General features: G+C 46.6%; 1 protein-coding gene across 11 annotated transcripts in view; it reads right to left on the reverse strand.

The window, feature by feature from the left end:
- Window positions 1–13,862: 13,862 nt before the first annotated feature.
- The window catches only part of Trim9 (tripartite motif containing 9), a 112,677-nt gene continuing 107,472 nt past the window's right edge, over window positions 13,863–19,067 (reverse strand). For all 11 annotated transcript variants that reach the window (XM_037210597.1, XM_028858588.2, XM_037210596.1 and 8 more), the window contains 2 exons: window positions 16,893–17,055; window positions 13,863–15,017 (listed from right to left, as the gene is read on the reverse strand). In XM_037210597.1, the coding sequence (XP_037066492.1) occupies window positions 14,955–15,017; window positions 16,893–17,055 (226 nt within the window). In that variant the 3' untranslated portion in view covers window positions 13,863–14,954. The remainder of the gene's footprint in view (window positions 15,018–16,892; window positions 17,056–19,067) is intronic.

The raw sequence follows: 19,067 nt of genomic DNA on the forward strand, positions 1-19,067 counted from the left end.
GAGTGGGGTCTGCGTCCGGCTTCTTAGGGCACAGATTGTGTGACCGCGCATAGGTAGTCGCCAGCACACACTGATGAGGTAAGGCACAAGACCTTTTGCTCAACTCCTGGACTGCGCATGTGCGGTCACGCAGCTGGAGTAAGGGCAGAATTCTACAATGGCCACTGAGAGCCTAGGTTTATTAGACTACCAAATGCACAGATGGCTGCCCGATCCCCTGCTCTGCCATTGGCCATGACTGTGACCGGTAGCTGTTAAACTCGAGTGTATCTGCTTCTCTTGGAGCGAGCCCCACTTCCCGGTGCCTTCCTTTCCCGTCATATTTGATTAGCTGGGTAGTACAGTAGCCGGCCTTGTCAGGTGTGGTCCGGTGGAAGTTCCAGAAAAGCCGGAGAGATGGACAGCCTGTCCCTCAAATCATGGAAGGTTTTAACACGTCAGTACAAAATTTGGTGGCCCCAGAGAATCGGGGTTTCAATGTCAGATGATGTAAAAATCAGGAAATGCTCTGGCCTTCTCGTTCCTCAAGACAGCTTAGTTTGGAAAAGAGAAGGGTGGCCCAGTGCCAGGAAATGCTAAATGCGTTTACTGAGATGTAAACTTGCCCTTTGGAACATGAAATAGTGTTCATTTTCTCCCAATAGTTTTTTCTGTTTCTATGCTAGCAGGGTTGGGGGTGGGTGGGGGTGGGTATTTACTGTCTGTGAGGAAGGCATGAGCTTCCCAGGTTGGAAATGCAAGCTACTCTGCCGGGAGGTTGGGGTGAGATGACTTTGGGCCGTGGAGGGGCTGGTTGTGTCACTGTTTTTGTATTGAAGAGCCTGCTTAGAGAAGACTCACCAGGAAGTCTGGGCACAGCAGAGAATCCAGGGACTGAACACCACATCCTGGAAAGAGCCGGAGCAGTGTAGAACCCCAGGCAGGAAGTGGCTTCTTGGAGGGCCTCCCCAGTCTGGTGTTAGCTGTGTTTACAAGGACCATCTCCCTGGTCCCTTAGGAAGGTATGAGGGCAGCCATTGGCTGAAAATAAGTTCATTAGGTCTCCAAAGGGAGAGGTACAGGGTTCGGAGGCTTCCCAGCCACTCCTTCTAGCCTTGAATACTTGGTTCTAGGGAACCGTGCAAAGGGTCTGTAGTTGAGTGGACTGATTATGTCATCCTTTACTGGAGGGCAAACAGGTGTGTGTGTGTGTGTGTGTGTGTGTGTGTGTGTGTGTGTGTGTGTGTGTCTCACTGCATGTCATGTACATGCATGGTTTGGCTTTACTGTCTGCTTACCCATGAATGCAACACGATTTGGGCTTCAGAAAAAACCAAACCAAACAAACAAATGAAACCCCTAAAACCCCACTTCACCGTGTAATGAATGGGAAGATCGAGTCTGGAAAAACTGTACCAAAAGACATGAACAAACCCTGACCAGGGGAGAGAGTGGAAAGTGTGGTAAGCACGCGGTTTCCACAGACCGCTATGATGCAACATGTTCAAGGGCTGACCTTCCCGTTCCCGTTCCGTTGTCTCAGGACCTTTGTAAAAGCAAACTGCCCCTGGCAGCCACATCTTGACCGGCTCTTTGCTCTCAACTGATTGCGCACTGGAGACTCCCGGGGCTGGGGACACAGCTCAGTGATAGAGCACGTGTCTGCCATGTGCAGGGATGCGGATCTCCCCCAGCACCTCAAGGAGACAAATACAACAGCAGCGATTAAAAACAGAAGCAGAGAGACTCCTGCCTAACCCATGTTGGTGTGTAGGACCTCGCTCCATGGAGGGAGCAAATCTCAAGACTTAAAAACCTCACATTCAGGCTGGAGAGATGGCTCAATGGTTAAGAGCACTGACTGCTCTTCCAGAGGTCCTGAGCTCAATTCCCAGCAACCACATGGTGGCTCACAGCCACCTGTAATGAGATTTGGTGCCCTCTTCTGGCCTGCAGGGACACATGCAGGTAGAATACTGTATACATAATAAATATAGATTTATTAATCTTAAAAAAAACCTCACATTCATAAATGCCAAGTATTTTAACCCCTCTGATTTGCTTATCTTTAAAGCCTTAACAGTAAAGTACTTAGCTATGGAAGGGTAATCTTTCTTAGCTTGAAAGCTATTTAAAAAAATACAGACAGAAAATAGCTTCCTTTTAATATTTTCAAGGGTCAAGCCCGAGATTCTAAAGGCCCCTTCCCTGTACAAGCACAGGACTTCTCTGCATGTCTTGCCTTAGGTGGATTATAGATCTGGTACTTCCCCATCTTTCTTATACTTAGATGTAATGCATATGCTAATGAGGACCATGCTCACTTTACAGTCTAACCTGGGTACGGCTCCCCTATGGTCACCTCCCATCCAGGATGAAAGGAGATCCGGAAGTATTGGTCAGCTGAAAATACCAACAAAGCAGTCATTGAATGAACATCCACTGTCTGTGAAGCTCTGTGCTCACTGCTAAGTAACTAAAAAGGTCAGGTCTAGATCTCTATCAAGAGCTGTAAGGCTGAAGCTCCATATTCCCAACAAACAGAAGATAGACCATTAGAAAATGCTAATGCAAACAAACAAACAAACAGACAGACAGACAGACGAATACAATGAGGAGTCCAGACCTGAAGTCTGCCTGCAGGAAGGAAAGAGCCTCTTGGATCTGCTTAGAAGATAAATGATAATGTTTCTTTTATTTCCTCCTTCTTGAATGGCGCTCAGTCACTAATCACAATGCATTTCCAGTTTAAGATAAAAACTGGAGGCTGCCCTCAACTCCGAATTTTCACCGGATGTTGTTTTAGATTTTTGATGAAATGGTTACCCAATCTTTTGTGTGTATGTGAGCTGCAGAGGTGGCCTGAGACCAGCAGGTGGAGGACTTTGTCCTTTGAACACACCACACTTCAGCAGGATGTGGCTGTAATTTTAATCACAGCTTGCTTTCTTTGTTCTGGAAATTCACACCTCCAAACAACCAGAGAAAATGACCCAGAAGATGAGAAACAAAGCTTTATTATTTTTATCACTCTACCCAGAGCATAAAGTAGTTTCTCTCTCTCAAAATCTTAGATACAAATATATTGAAATGTAACGAAACAATTTATTCTAATGCAGAGCATGGGGGGAGGGAATTAATTAAAATTAGGAATTCAATATTGTTACGTTAGATTTCGGAAATGCTCAAATTTGATGTCTTGGATCCCCGACCCCCCCCCCCAATCTCCCATCCTCCATCCCCCATTTTGGCTGACAGGATTAGCATAATGGATTAAAGGGGGATTCTGCTGGTGTCTAGGACAGGCATCTAGCCTGGACACATCTGGGACCTGGCCAGACGGGTCAGAGTGACATCAGTGTGATCGGGAGAGTGGAGTCCCAGGGAGAGATGTCAGGTTCCACCCACTGCTGGCTGTAAGAGCCGTGGGTGGTTGTAGACGGCTCAGAAGCTTCTCCGGTGAGAACTCACCCTCAGGGCAGGAGTCTGATGATTAGCCTGCCTAGGAAGAGGTTTTAGTTGTCAGGAGAGCCCTAATTTTGACTGTGGCAGTTTCTTGATTCTGTTCCCTGGCTCCGCTGCCCAGAAGCCAGTGTGCCCCAGGGCTGTGGCCGGCAGCCAGCAAACACCGAGAGACCTTTCCCACGGGGTTTTGTAACAAACTACTCGGATCCCACGAGCCCAGTTTTACCTTCTGTCATGGGAACAAGGGAGTCGGCCCCTTGTACCACCTTCGATACAGCTTAAAGAAGAGCCCCGCAAACTGGGGGGCCAGGGTCTGGGCGTTGCAGCAGAGTGGGAGCTTATGGGGACACCTCCTGGAGACTCCTGGAAATGCAGGGTATTGTTCGCCAAGCTTGGAAATTTGTCAGAAGTGGGAGCAAGAATTGGTGACCTTTGTGCTGGATTAAATGGGGTGTCTTCAGCTTTACACTCATGGAGACTTAATAAATATACATTCCATATATGTAATACATAATATATCACACATGTGTTAAATATCGCATATGTTAACATTTAGTTTAATAGGTGGATCGAAATAAGTGGTATTCCCCTTGATGTATAATTTTTTTTGAAAACCCTCTTTTGGGAGGTAATTCATATCAACAAAGCCCCTCTGCAGACAGATGTAAAATCTTGAGTTTGTGTCACAGTATTTATAGGTGACTAACTCATTAACTCTTTTTTTTCCCCCTGGAGCTGAGGACTGAACCCAGGGCCTTGTGCTTTACCCTAGGCAAGTGCTCTACCACTGAGCTAAGTCCCCAGCCCCTCATTAGCTCTTAACTTGGGTCTCCTTCTCGTCACTGTCTCTTCCACAGACAAGTGCTACCCGATCTCCAGTGCTGCAAACGACCTCTTCAGAAACAGGGTCTTCTGCTCCAGGCTGGCCTCTGAGCGCCAGGATCACAGCACAAGCCACCAAGCCTGGTGCAAATGACTTTTTATGCCTGTTTTTATTTTTGTTTAAGTGGAATCTCATAGTATGTTCTATTCATCTGACTTAATTTATTCAGTGTTATGTGTGCAAGTTTTGTTTTCCTGTCAAATTCATATGCTTTTATTTTATCGTGTAGTTTTCCAGTACATACGTGTGGTACTGTTTTACTCTGTCTTAGTTCATGTTCTAGTCCTGGGAAGAGACACCATGACCACAGCACCTTTTATAAAGGAAAACATTCAGTTGAAGCTGGCTTACAGTTCAGAGGTTTAGGCCCTTAGCGTCATGACAGGAAGCATGGTGGTGTGCAGGCAGACACGGTGCTGGAGAAGGAGCAGAGAGCTCTACATCCAGACAGGCAGGTGTCAGAATGTGAACCGTGAGCCACTAGGTCAGGCTTGAGCCTCTGAGACCTCCAAGTCCATCCCCTAGAGACACACCTCCTCCAACAAAGCCACGCCTACTCCAACTAGGCCACACCTCCTAATAGTGCCACTCTCTGTGGGACTATGGGGGCCATTTTTATTCAAGCCACCGCACTGTTGTTAGACATTTGGGTTGTGTGACAGTTAGTTTTAACTGTCACCTTGATGCCAAAGACACAGGCTTCTGGGCACACCTGTGAGGGATTGTCTAGAGTAGTGGTTCTCAACCTGTGGGGTGCAACCCCCTTGGGGTACATATCAGATATCCTTCATAGCAGATATTGATATTACAATTCCTAACAGCAGCAAAATTGCAGTTATGAAGTAGCAACAAAATAGTTTTACAGTTGGGAGTCACCACAACATGAGGAACTATATTAAAGAGTCGAAGCATTAGAAAGGTTGAGAACCACTGGTCTAGATAAGGTTAGCCTCTGAAAATGTCTCTAAGAGATTGTCTTGTCCCAAGTTAACTGATTCGGGAAGACCCATCTTTATTGTGGGCAGGACCATTCCCTGAGCAGGGGATCCTAGGCTGCGTAAAATGGGGAGGGCTTGCTGAGCACCAGCGTGCACCCAAGTAACCGGCCTGGCAGAGATGAAGCTATTCTAGAGAAACACAGTTTATCAATCTGACTGTTAGACGATGGAAATTAGGGATCCTCCCCTCCCCCCCAAAAAAAGAAATGGGAATTTCCTCCAGGAATCTCAAGGCACCAGCCAGATGGGAAGCTTGTTTCCTAGAGAAAGGTTTCACATAACTTGTCAGATCACCTGAGACTGAGCCCCAGACAATGATGGGTTGGTGGTGGGTGGGCCCACACTTTGATCCGGACTGCTTGGATGAGCACATTCTTGGCTGTTTAAACTTTGCTCTCATTTCCAGACCCTGACACTAGACTTGAGGGTTCAACAGATCTCCTTGTTCCTCTTCCCAACGTGGTCATGTTGGGTGAATCTCCTTTATTTGTCTTCCCACTTTTAATTTGGCTCTTTTAATTGGCTTATTGAGGATCGGTGGCCGGACATGAGTTGCGGCACAGGCCGTGACCCCCAAATCTGATAACAGGAATTCATTGCTCTCTTCTCTTGACTGTGGATGTAGTGTGACCATTTATCTCTCGCCCCTATGGCTGTGATCTCCCTTCCATGTACTGTAACCTGGGACTGTGAGTTAAAACAAACCCTTGCCCCCTTAAATGGCCTTTTATCACAACAGAAAAGGAGACAAGTTACATCTACTGTGGATTATTAGCAAAGTTGTCATGAATGCTTTAGTGCATGTTTTTATTCTACACATGCATTTATTTCTTTGAGGACTGTAGTTGCTAGATCGGATATATTTTAATGAATTTTTTTTAAAGCATCTCTTGTGGGGGAAAATATGGTTTGGTGTTATTATCTGGGTGTGGTTTGAATGTGTCCCTCAGAGGCTCATGTGCCGGGAAAGCTTGGTCCTCAGCACAGTGGAGGTAAAGCAGAGGAACCTGCAAAAGGTGGGGCTAGGTTATTAAGGACACCGCCCTTGGAAAAGATTAGTTCTCTCTGGACCCAGGGTAGTTCCCGGAAGTGTGAGTTCTTGTATAAAAAAGGCAAGCCTGGCCTCTGAACCCCTCTTGCTTCTTTTCTGGCCATAGGGCAGCTTTCTTGCATGAGCCCTTACTATGATGGGAGATCGCCACGGGGCCCTACATAAGAGCTGAACACGTGGGACTGTCTAATTTGGGGGACTAAGCCTCCTAACTGAGCAAACTAACCTTTTAAAATTTATAAGTACCCAATCTCAGGCATTTTGTTATTGCAGCAGCAAACTCACTGAGACATTTTGGTTCAGGTACGCAGTCTTTTGATGGAAAGGAATTAAATCATGAAAAGAAGAAAGGGAGTTTGACCAAGAGACTCGAAAGAAAAAGTGAGTGTTATTTAGAATAGCTGCATAATAACAATTTTTTGTATTTACCAGTGTTGAATCCTTATCAATCCTAAGTTATTCTCAGTGATAACAATTTAAATACCTAGTTGCACATTTAAATTAAAAAAGAAAACTGGTAGTTTAGTTCTATATATTTTCCAGTATATGACTATTTACTTGTTCTGGGCATATGCACTGTGTCTTTTCTTTTTTATGTTGCATCATGATGGAGTGTGTGTGTGTGTGTGTGTGTGTGTGTGTGTGTGTGTGTGCACTCACGCACTCGCACGCAAGCATGTGCTGATCTACGCTGCATGTATGGAGGGGTGTCTTCTTCTATCACTCTCTAACTTATTTTTTGAGACAGAGTCTCTCACTGAACCTGCCTGTCTCTACCCCCGTCTCCACTGCTGGGGTTATAGGTGCACGCTGCACACCTAGCTTCTTGTCTGGTGCTGGAGACCCAGACTCATCTCTTCATGCTTATGCACCCATCCCTTTATCACCGAGCTGTCTTCCCAGCTTCGTGAGGGGTATTCAGGAAGCGAAGTCATTAGCTATCAGCTCGCACAACCCAACAGAATTGTCAGACGGATGGAATGACACCTTCCCGCTCTGCTGTTTGTGTAAAAGCACAGGTGATCACAACTGCCTCCAAGTGCACTTCACTCACTCAGTCCTCACCTAGGGGCCTGCTAGCATTTTTTGGCTATTAAAACTGCCAGAGGAACCTGCAGAACCCCAGACTCTCAGACCACTTTGCATCTTAGAACAGTTAAATGGGTGGTGTGGTAAGCTCACTCGCCTGCATGCGTGCGTGCGTGCGTGCGTGCGTGCGTGCGTGCGTGCGTGTGTGTGTGTGTGTGTGTGTGTGTTCATGTGAATTCAGGTGCTCCTGCATGTGTGTGGAGGCAAGAGAACAACCTTGGGCACTGTTCTTCGAGACCCTTCTCTTTTGAGACAGGGTGATTGGTTGGCTTGGAGCCTGCTGATCAGGGTGGACCAGCTGGCCAGTGAGCCCCAGGGATCTACCTGTCTCTGTAGCCTAGTTCTGGGATGACAAGTGCAATGTCTGGCTTTTTTTTTTTTTTTTAACATGGATTCAGGGCTTGAATTCATGTTCTGCTGCTTGTGTAGCATACCACTTTTCCAACTAAGTACTCACCAGCCCCGGCTTTAGTCTCACAGGTGATTTCAGGGCACTGCAGAGGTTGAGAACCAAAGTTTGTTTGTTTGTTTTTCGTTTATTTTTTTTTTTTGAGGGGTTGTTCATTGTGTATCCCAGATTGGCCTCACATTTATGATCTCTCTGCCTCAGCCTTTCAAGTGCTGGAATTAGAGCCATGGACCACACAGTCCAGTTGATAAAGTGTGTCTTCATTGGAAAGATGCTAAATACAATTGAAAAAACAAGTGTCCTTTGCCCCTGGGAAATAATGATGTACGGGAGTCTGGAGGAAGTTTCAGACCGTGACATTGTGACTGGGGTAGACAAGTTCTGTGGGAGAACCAGCGTTCCTCAGTTTCTCTATTTTATGGTTTCTTTGAATGAATGCTTCTACTGGTAATATGGCGCAGTGGTTATTAAGTTTCCTGTTGGTACTGTTGGAGACGTGGATTGAAGCCTTCTGCCTGAGACCTCTAGAATCTTAGGGGAAGCAAATAAAAGAGAGCTGTGCGAAATGCATTTGAATTTGTCCCCAGCCTCCTGTAGCCCACTGCTTCCGTTGGGCCCCTGGTTTGACATCTTGATGTCTCCAGGGCAGGTCCTCAAGGCTTTGTCTAATTCACTGAGATTCCATCCTCAAGACACACTGAGCAGATGCTTCCATGCTCCGAACATCAGGGGAAGTGTCCTCTGAGCTGGAGTGATGGACAGCTCGCTTACCAGAGCATATGTGTCTGTCGAAGGTGAAAACTGCCTTTTCATTCTCTGTTTGTTTAGAGACAGGGTTTATATGTGTGGCCCTGGCTGTCCTGGAACCCGCTTTGTAGACCAGGCTGGCCTCGAACTCAGAGATTCCCCTGCCTCTTCTCCCAAGTGCTGGGATTAAAGGCATGTGTCGCCAAGCCCAGGTGCATTTTCGTACTTGGTCTGAGTTAAAATCTTGATGTGGAATTTGACTGTGGCTTTGGAGTTGGGCTCTCCTTCAGAGGGGTTGAGGCCTGATTTAGTTCAGATGAAGAGGTCTTTATATCTGTCTGCTGTGCCTAGATTAAGCTTGCAGATTCTGCAAAGCCAACCACATCTGCCAAATACTAGTGCCGAAACCAACCTTTGAGGAATCATAATTAACCTTCACCTACCCCTCATGATCGGCTCATGAGGCCGGAGTCTTCCTTCACATCCACAGCTGTGCTGCCCAGAGACGTCCAGGACAACGTGCTGAGAGTCCCTGTGAAGCCGCACCACAGCGGAGCCCGCTGGTTACAAACTCATTAACGACTCCGTTGTTCACAGCCCAGCCTAGGAGCAGAGCGCATGCTCGGCAGGTCACAGAGAAGACCACATCCTGCGTTCAGTTTGGTAAAGTGCCGGCATAAGAACACAGCAGCAAGTTCAATGAATCTGTGGTTGATTAAAGACGAAAAGGTAAGACTACGATTTATGGGCGGGAATATCAAAAGAGGGCTTAAAATGTAAACTAGAGAGTAAAGTTGGAGAGAACTTTTAGAAAATCAAGACATCTATTGAATAAAATGTTTGACAGAAGTTGAGGCTTCCTTGAGAAAGATCGTGTAAATATTTGGATCTCTTCCTGTGTTAGTTTTTCCCTTTTCCCTCCCTCCCTTCCTTCCTCCTCCCTCCCTCCCTCCCTCCCTCCCTCCCTCCCTCCCTCCCTCTCTCTCTCTCTCTCTCTCTCTCTCTCTTTCTTTCTTTCTTTCTTTCTTTCTTTCTTTCTTTCTTTCTTTCTTTCTTTCTTTCTTTCTTTCAAGACAGGGTCTCTCTATGGTGTCCTGGCTGTCCTGAAGCTCTTTATAGACCAGGCTGGCCTTGAACTCGTAGAGATCCGCCTGCCTCTGCCTCCCAAGTACCGGGACTAAAGGCATGGCCGCCGCCACCACCTGGCTAAAGTTTTCAGTATTTTATGTTTGACACCTTAATATCTTGAATGTTCTATGGTGAAGAATATGGTTTTGATTTCTAATTAACCAAGTTCTAAAATTTTAAAAAGATTATTTGTTTACTTATTTAGAGCGTGCACATATGAGTGAGCACACCATGGTGCCAGCATCGAGGTCAGAGAACAGTTTGTGGGAGTTGGCTCTCTCCTTCCACTGTGTGGGTCCTAAGGATCGAACTCAGGACATCAGGCCTAGTGGCAAGACCCTTATCTGCTGAGTCATCCCCCCATCTTAGTTGACTGATTTCTGAATAATATTTTTCACCATTTTGAAATAATCTTTATTTCCTCGTTTGTGGTTCTTTGTTCAAAATACATGAAAGTTTCAATTAATTTTTTTAAGTTATGCTGAAGTTGTTCTTGGGAATTATTATACTCTTCTGATTATTATTGTAAAAACTCCATCGGATACGTATTTTGTCAGAATATGATGGTAAGAGTCATTACTGATGCTCAATTGAGATCTTGTTAATCATCAAGAGCTTTGAAGCATTTATTATGAGATGTCAGCGAACATCTGTTCACCCCATATAAGGCATGAAGGAAACAATTCCAACCAAGTCCAGCCTGGTGATGCAGTGAGTTTATTGGAGTTGCTTACAGGAGCGTGGATGGTTCAAAGGCAGCCACATCACTGAAAAGCCAAGAAAGAGTGCTGACTCAGGAAAACTGCACCCCAGGAGCTCCAGGCAGACTTTGGAGTTGCAAGAAGCCTGGCCAGTGAGACAGTCTTGACTCCCCAGCAACTGTTCCCTGCCTGCAGAGTCACGCTGAGTCTCAGACCGGCTTTGGGAATGTTCGCTTTGACGTTCTTGGACTTGCCAGTTTTGTTTATTTGAGTCTTAGGAACACCCTGCTCCTTCCAGGAGGGGGGATGTTTCAGTTTGCTACAGAATAGCCCGGCACTCTCTTGAATATTGTAGATAACAACATTGGATTAAACCCTCAGAACAATCGTGTGATCACCTGCACCTTAGGGATGTGGACGCTGTGGGTGAGTGTCTTCACTTGCTCGGGCACACACAGCCCACATGGTAGGAACCATAACACAGACACGCGCCACTGCCTGCTGTATTCTGCCAGTGGACTCCCTGCTCCCGGGTCATCTGAGGGTGCAGAGATTACAGGGTGCTTAAGATTTCATTTTTATGTTTGACCTGTCTTTCATCTTACCACTGAGAGCATTTTCTTATGTGTCTCCTCCCTGTTCGCTGTGTAGACATGTCGGCCCCCTCCTTGTTAGTCACAGCTCTGTCATCTATGGTTTTCCTCACTTGTGACCAACCACAGTCTGAAAATATCAAATTGAACTTCCGGAAACAAACAGTTTTTACGTCTTAAATTGTCTGGTCCTGGGCATGGTTGTGCGTGCCTGTAAACCCAAACATTCTAGAAGCAGAGGATCTTTGCAAGTTCAAGGTCAGCCTGGTCTACAGAGTGAGTTTCAGGCCAGCCAAGGCAATATAGTGAAACACTATCTTAAAAAGCAAAGAGAATGGAATATGTCCTCTGAATGGTGTGCTAAAATCATGGGCCATCCTGATGCATCCTCCTCATGAGTCATCCCTTTGCTCAGGTTATCCCACGAGGTATTTTACTCACCTGGGAGCTGCCATAGATTGTTAGACCCATTGTCTCAATGTATTGCAGTCCTTCTGTTCAAGGAGCCTTGTTTTTACTTAGTGTTGGCAGGGTGCAGAGGTCGCTTTGTTGGGTGGTCCTATTGTTCACTCATATCCAGCCCCCCAAATTCCATGTTTGCTCCCCCCAAGCTAGTTCTTCAGAGACATGAATGTTGTAGGTAGTCTCAGTTAAGGACGATACATTGCAAGATCTGTGACTCAGTCCCAGGCTTGGTAGAAGTAGCTGCAATGTATACATATGTCTCTAGTGTGTCCACACAGGTTGTAAGGTGGTGTGGTCCGAGAACTTATTAGTTTAATTACTATAGTTCCCTATATTCTAATCAGAAATCTGGATACGATAGCAACCCCCCCTCTCTCTGTGAGGTGAGTATATGGGTGAAGGATAAATGCATCCATTAGAGGCAGAAGGAAGGACACCATTTCCAGAAAACAGAGTGATTGCTGGCGAGTCACTTCATCATTTCTGTGAGAAAACACCGCGAACAGAAAGTCCATTAACCTTAGCACCAGAGAAGAATAAAGAGGAGCTAATGGGCTGCATTAAGTAGTGAGGGGAAGAAAGCCTGGCAGGGATCGGGGGACAAATATAGGAAGCAGGAAAAAAGTGCCCCACTGGGGGGCAAGGAAAAGACCAGACAGAAACCAACCAGACAGGCGGCAGCAGCTGCTGGCAGTGTGTCTTTGTGCTACTCTGGGAAACAGCAACTCAGATCAGTGACTTTTACATAATCTCTGTGTGTGTGTGTGTGTGTGTGTGTGTGTGTGTGCGCGCACATGTACATGTGTGCATGTGTACACACCTGTGTGGAGGCCAGAGAACACCTTTAGGAATCGTTTCTCACATGCCATCCACCGATTTATTTATTTATTTATTTATTTATTTATTTATTTATTTATTTATTTGAGATGGGGTCTGTATTGGCTTAAAACTTGCAAAGCAGGCTAAAGCAGATGGCCAGCCAGCCCCAGGGCACCTGCCGTCTCCTCCTCCCCAATGCCAGGATTACAGAGGAACCACGGGGCTGTTTTACTTGTCTTCTGGAGACTGAACTCAGGACTGGCTGAGAAATCACTGCCATCCCCTGCTTCTCTTTTAATAAGAAACAAAGCTGGTTCACTGAAAAGGGCTAATGAAAACGACAGGGGATCAGTGGTGCTGCGATTGCATGAACACGATTGTGTTGTTCAACCATTTAAAAGAGTTGCAGGAGCCAGGGACACTCTCTGATATTCTGTGGCCATCTGAGAAGCAGATGTATAAAGAGATTCATTAATGCAAAATCTCGTGTGTGGAGGCACATACCAAAGCATTCCAAATGTGCACACTTCATAGCAAGGTCAGCTTATGGGATGTGTAAAACCCAGAGGCACAGCCATGCTCTCGTAGAAATGTGTGGAGAACCCTCTCCTTCAAGATCTCTGGGAACTTTCTGGTCACAATTTGCTCGATGCATAGTACCCTGATAAGGGTGAATTGTGCTCCCCAAATATGTACAAACTTAGAAAGAACTTCTCTGGAGACATTTTTCTCTCTCATAAAAACCCTTTATTGGCATACCAGGAATGACAGTTTGTTTTTTTCTAGTACAGTAGCTGTATGCATCTATAGTTGTAGTTAGTGTAAACTATTTGTTACAAGTCACTAGAACTCTAACCAGCGGGGTGGATTTAATAAAGAGAGTAACTAGCGGCCCAGCCATCGAGTCTCATTGGAGCGTAAATCAAAGATCAAACGTGTGTTGTCCTGCAACAGTGTTCTGTAGCCACGAGAACCCGAGACAGACACAGACAGGATAGCACCCATTCAATAAATTAGGTTCTAACTAGAAAAACATCCGAACGACAGATGATCTAGAAGCACGAGAGTAGAGAAGGAGCTATTTACATAGATTACTCTTTGCCAAAGCGCTGTCCGCTTGCCCATCCCCCCTTCTGTGGTCCTACCCTTCTTCTAGTGCGTTCCTTGGCTCAGTGGAAAGTATTTAGGCAACTAATCAGAAGCTTGTTTCCCAGGTCCTGCGTTCTCTAGGACTTCCTGTCACCCGAAAGCATCTGAAGGGCACGTGTTACGAGCAGTCAGCATGGATAGTCTGCAGTTAATCCCAGGAGTGACATCCACGCTCACCCTTTTCCAAACCTGATTTGAGCTTCCTTAGAAAGTCAGGCCGTGACAGCGGTGAGTGGATGGATTCTCATTTGTAACAGGCACAGAGAGGATACATGGAGATGGTGTGTTTGTCCTGAGAATGCAAATGTTGTGGTCTGCAATTTAGGAGCCCTAGTGCCGTGACTGGGTCCTGTGCCCTCTGGTCATTTTGTTTGTAACATTCTTTCTGTTTGTTTGTTTGTTTGTTTTTAAGGCTTGTTATGACCGCAGCATTTAGGAGTAACAATGCTGACGTCATTTCTGCCAAAGAAGGGCTCTGTGATGAGTGGCAGCAGAGACCAAAGTTAAGAAAGTGCAGTGGAAAAAGCATTGGGTTGGTCCACGTCTGGTGTGACGGCCGGAGTGCATGGGTTCAGCATCAATCTAAGGATTTGTCAACGACACCTTTGACTCTTGACTGTGTCCTTTTTGGTACTTAGAACAACTTTGAAGTTATTTGTTTGCTTGGTTCTCCTTCCGGAATATAAGTTCCAGGAAGGTAGACTGGTCATCTTTTCCCTTGTCCTTCCCCAGTGTCTAGAATATAGAACTCTAGTGTCTTGGACAGTGCCTGGTCCATAGTATTCTTAATTAAAAACTTGTATTAACTAAATGAATCAAACCTTTGAGTCCCCTGGCCTGTTCAATGTCTAGAGCCTAGGTGAACAGTCCGCACCCTGCTGTGAACTTGTGTAGCTGATAATATTTGTGCTTCAGGGTGTAGTAAGACTTCTGGATGCCAGCTGCACTCTGCCCACCTCCCAAGAGGCAGCCTCAAAGACCTGACGTTGCTTGACAAGAAACAGGCCGAGAACATTCTAGGAGTCCAATGGCAAACCCTAAATTCTACCTCTCCCCTACCTGCTTTCCTACAGCATCTTTGCTTGACCGAAAGCCTAAGAAAAAAAAATTCCTAGGAGAATTTTCTCTTGGTAGTGCCAGTTAGGTAGGTAAGCCAGCAAAACATAATCAGAAAAGAAACAAAATGAACTCAATCTACATTAAAAACAAAACAAAAACAAAATACCCTAAATGAAAGAAAAGCAACATGTGAAAATGGGAACAAAGGGAAATGGTGGGCTGCCAGGTCCTCTGTGGATGAGGACGGGAGCTCGGGTGAAGTGATGCAGAGGCTGATGGGAAGGGATGGAGCTGGAGGGGCGGAGATGGCGGAGGACCAGCTCTTCTCCTTCTCTGTCTTCTGCCAACTCCGTGTCTGCCGAGGCTGGTGGCTCCATGCTGGCCCTCTCAGGGCCAGCGAGGGCCTCCACAGCACACCCTTAGGCTATGGAGGCTCTGCTGGAGTAGAAGTCGGGGACCGGAAGCCCAGTGTGGAGCGTGACCTGGGGAAGGAGACCGTGAGCTACGCAGGATGCTGCGTATGTTCGTCTAGTCACAGTGCGGTTTGTGGGCCCCCAATCCAATACGGGCCCACTCACTTCTCTTGAAGACATTAAAGGGACTTCTAGCTACAGCAAGAGTCTGGCCACCATGGTGGGCCTCCAAACCTAGGAGACACAATACCCACTTCTTTTAAAGTATTCTAGGGGACTGCATTTCTTATGGCTGAAGACAAGGCACTCATCTGCAGGTAGTGAAGCCTTTGGCCTACACGCAGTGACCACTGCCCAAGTCTAGGGACAAAGAACGTATTAGCTTGTTCATGATTTCCAGCTGTGGACAAACCTTTCTTTTGGGGACTGAAAGAAGGACTTTAGTAGGAAGACACACGGGCACTTACGTCTTTGTGCCCATTTCTAGTCAACCTCAAACTACGTTGAATAGCTATGGGAAAAGACTAGAAGCATTTCATGAGCATGGCCATGTTTCCCTTCTTGTCCATACCATCCCTGTCAAGAGTCTGTCTAAAGACGCTAGGACATCCTTGAAAGCCTGAAGCGTGACTAGCGGGGCGGTCTTTGGAAGGGAAATGGCTGACAAGGCGGAACGCTTTGAATGAGCTTTTCTTAGATTCACTTCTACAGCAGTTTAAGCTTTCTGTCCTCTGGCTTCCGAAGAGTTAGATTCCAGCCCCTCAGACAGTCCCTCCTACTTGCCGGAAGCCGGAAGGCAGGCGTGGCTGGGCTGTAAGCAGTTTTACTGCACATGCTCATAGACAGTAATTCATTTAGAAGCGTTTCAGGGCTGTGGTTGTAGGTGGGGCATGGATCCTCTGCAGGGTTTTGATTTTCAAGTCCTATTTTAAGGCTAGTGAGGTTTACGTCGAGTAATGAGAGGACCAACTCAGGAGGGCTGTGAGGCCCTAGATTCTGACAGTGGTCGCCTGGGCACCCCCACACTCCTTGCAAGCGCTGAGACCTCCCTCTACGGCTCCCTGCCCCAGCCCACTAGCCTCTTGGCCCTTCTGTGCCCATCCAAAGCCCCTTATGCCTTAGAAGCTTGTACGTTTGGGCTGTGCCTTCTGTTAGGAAAACTCTAGCCAGCCTGCCACCTTTCATCCTTCAGGATTCAGCTCAGCAGTGACCACGATAAAACCAGCCCTCTGACCACCTTGCTTAAGACAGTGGCTGTTTAGCACATCCTCAGCCCTGGTGATTCCCCTGACCTTACTCTGGCTCTCTCATGTACCTTATAAATGACGCCATTGTGGCTATCACTTAATATCTGTAACTAGAATATACATTTAGGGAGGGTAAGATTTGTATCTTTTTCTTCCCCACTGATGGATATCAAATACTTACAACAGAGCCTGGCTTGTTAAAGGGACCCTGCAGGTATCTGTTAGGTAAAGGAGTGAGAAGAGCCTGCTGGGTTTTATCTACAGAAAAGTGCAAGTAAGTGACTCCTGGGCAGGGCTCCTGCCTCCCAGCCAACAGCGCAAGGCAGAGTGAACGAGAGTGGGGCCATGCCCACCTTCTGGTAAGGGTCTAGTGCTTGCTTTTCTTGGGCATGCCTGGTGCTCCCTAGGAATCATCTCCATGGCTTTCCTGCCAGTTTGTTGAAGTCATTCAATCCTACTTAGAGATAAAACTAGACCAAAGCGTGGATAGACAGAGCAGAGAAGGCTTGTGTTTCCTACGGGTGATTAACTAGACCGTGGCAAGGACATGGAAAAAGGTCTGCCAGTGGCCTTCTTGGGGCTGTGGGGATTTTACTGTGGGGATTTTCTGGACAGATTTGGAAGCAGCAACCTGAGCAAGCTGCCCTTAGTCCCGGGGGAGTGGGTGGGGGGGGAGTGGGGGGGGGCTGGTGCTCACCTGCACATTCCTGTTGAGGCTCACAGCAGGAAAGAACAGGCCCTCCACGTTCTCAAATGCGATGGGACCTTGCTGTTCATTGTTGATGAAGAATGTTAATGTCTTTCTGTTTAGGTCGAGGAGGACCCCGATGGTGGCCCCTTTTGTGATCCCCCCTTCAGTTCTGTGGGAAAAGGAAAGGAATGGAGTTTCATCAGGCTGGTGCCATTCTTAAATCTCCCAAACCATTTTTTATTTCTGCTTTGGATAATTGGTCCCGGGGATTGACCCTAGGGCCTCATGTATGGTAGGCAGGTGTCCTGCCACTGGTTTTATCCCCAGTTCTCTCTTTACTTTTTATTTTGAGACAGGCTCTTACCAAATTGTCCAGGCTGGCCTTGAACTTCTACGGCCCAGGCAAGCCTTAAACTTTCAATCCTCCTGCCGCAAGTTCCCGTGTAGATGGGACTATAGACCAGTCCCACCAGAATTTTGTAAACTGTTTACATCCCCCCCCCCAGCTCTTTTTGCAAACATTTTTGCTCTAATAAACCCTTTTCACATAAAACTTAAAGCCTTAGATACACTGTATACTATTTATATTTGGTGTATCCATGCTTTACATAGGAATATGCGATTTAGATTTTTTTTTTGCTCCCACAAATTCCCCCTTCCCTGTGGAGACAGCCACCCCTCATGACTGTTGCTTGTTTCCTGTGCCTTGCTGAGAGTGAACTGGTACACACGGAACCTCTACTACTGGGCTGTAGCCTGGGCCGATGTGGTCTTCCAGCTTGCTACAGCACATCAGCGCTATGGCCCACTGTGCACAAATGGTGTGAATTTAACAGCACTTCACACAAAATGATGCAATCTGAAAGTCAAAATAGGCGAGCATTTAGGTGGCATCCAGAACACGTGCACGGGCTCCTGGATTCGGCGCCCTCTGTTTCCCACTAGGTGGTGAAACGCACTCTGGGGACGATGCTAATTTTTTGGCATGTTGAATTTGAAAGAAGACATTGGAGTCTCTCTGTAAAATGTCGGCACTGAAGGGGGTGCTCCCCTAAGACCCAGCTATACAACACGGAATGCGGTGATTTTTCAGAAATCCAAGTGCCAACGTCATCTTACAAAGAACTATGCCTTCCGCTGCCGTTGATGGTTTCACAGGACGTTTACCTAGGGATGGCCACAGCTCTCTTCCCTCCCTAGTTTTAGACCTAGCGAAACTGACCTTCCTCTCAGCAGAGCACAGAAACGAATCAGCATCACTCTCCTCTCCTGCATGCAGAAGACAGACTGACACCATCACAGACAGGCTTACAAACTACATCTCGCCATTGACGCACTGGTCAGCGACAGCACAAGTGACATGCAGCTTGCATGCAAGCAGATGTGTTTGTCTCCTGGAATGTGCTTTTCTGCATCGTGTGATGGTGGGGCTCCTATGTACCCCTTCCCTCCAAAATCAAGAGGCTAAACGCAAGTGCATGGGTGATGGCATCTGAAATCTAGTGACAGAGTTCCCCTCCCCCAAGTGTGAACCCCTAGAGGTAGCTGCTGTCTATATCCTGTTGGGTTTGATATCAGGATGTAAATGCTTTGTGCGCTCACTTCAAGATATAACCAGTAAGGTATACGTGAATGGAGCTGGACAGAGTACGTCTGAGGGCCAGGAAGCTCTAGGAGTCTACTGGCCATCGAAGGGTCAGTGACAGCTGACAGGAGAAGCTGAAACCGTGACGTCATTATTCCACCCCTGCTGGGCCTGCCCTTCCTTTGATCTCACTGAACACACTGGGTTTTTTTTTTTTTTTTTTTTTTTTTCAGAGATGCTAAAGAGAATGTATCCTGGGGGAAAGTTTGAGAATAAGACAGACCAGTGTCCATGAAAAGACACCTTGGGCCCAGAAAATAGGCGAAAAATATGTTTGAAGAGAACACATACTAATGGAAAAGGAAATGACGGGATCTATTAAGTTAAAACTGTCTATGTTTTGGTGATGGAGGACACTTCTTAAGGAGATACTCTGTTCTCTCTCTGCAGCACACCGGGTGCTATAGTTCACGCAGTAACAAGTGACTTGTCCAAGCTATCCACACGGGCATCCCTAACACCAAGTTTAGTTAATGGCTTCTATTCTGAGAAGCAGTCCTGGCGATAATGCACAAGAACAATGGCTTCCGTTTCCG

The sequence above is a fragment of the Peromyscus leucopus genome, chromosome 14 (assembly GCF_004664715.2).
Source record: "Peromyscus leucopus breed LL Stock chromosome 14, UCI_PerLeu_2.1, whole genome shotgun sequence".
NCBI classification, from domain to species: domain Eukaryota; kingdom Metazoa; phylum Chordata; class Mammalia; order Rodentia; family Cricetidae; genus Peromyscus; species Peromyscus leucopus.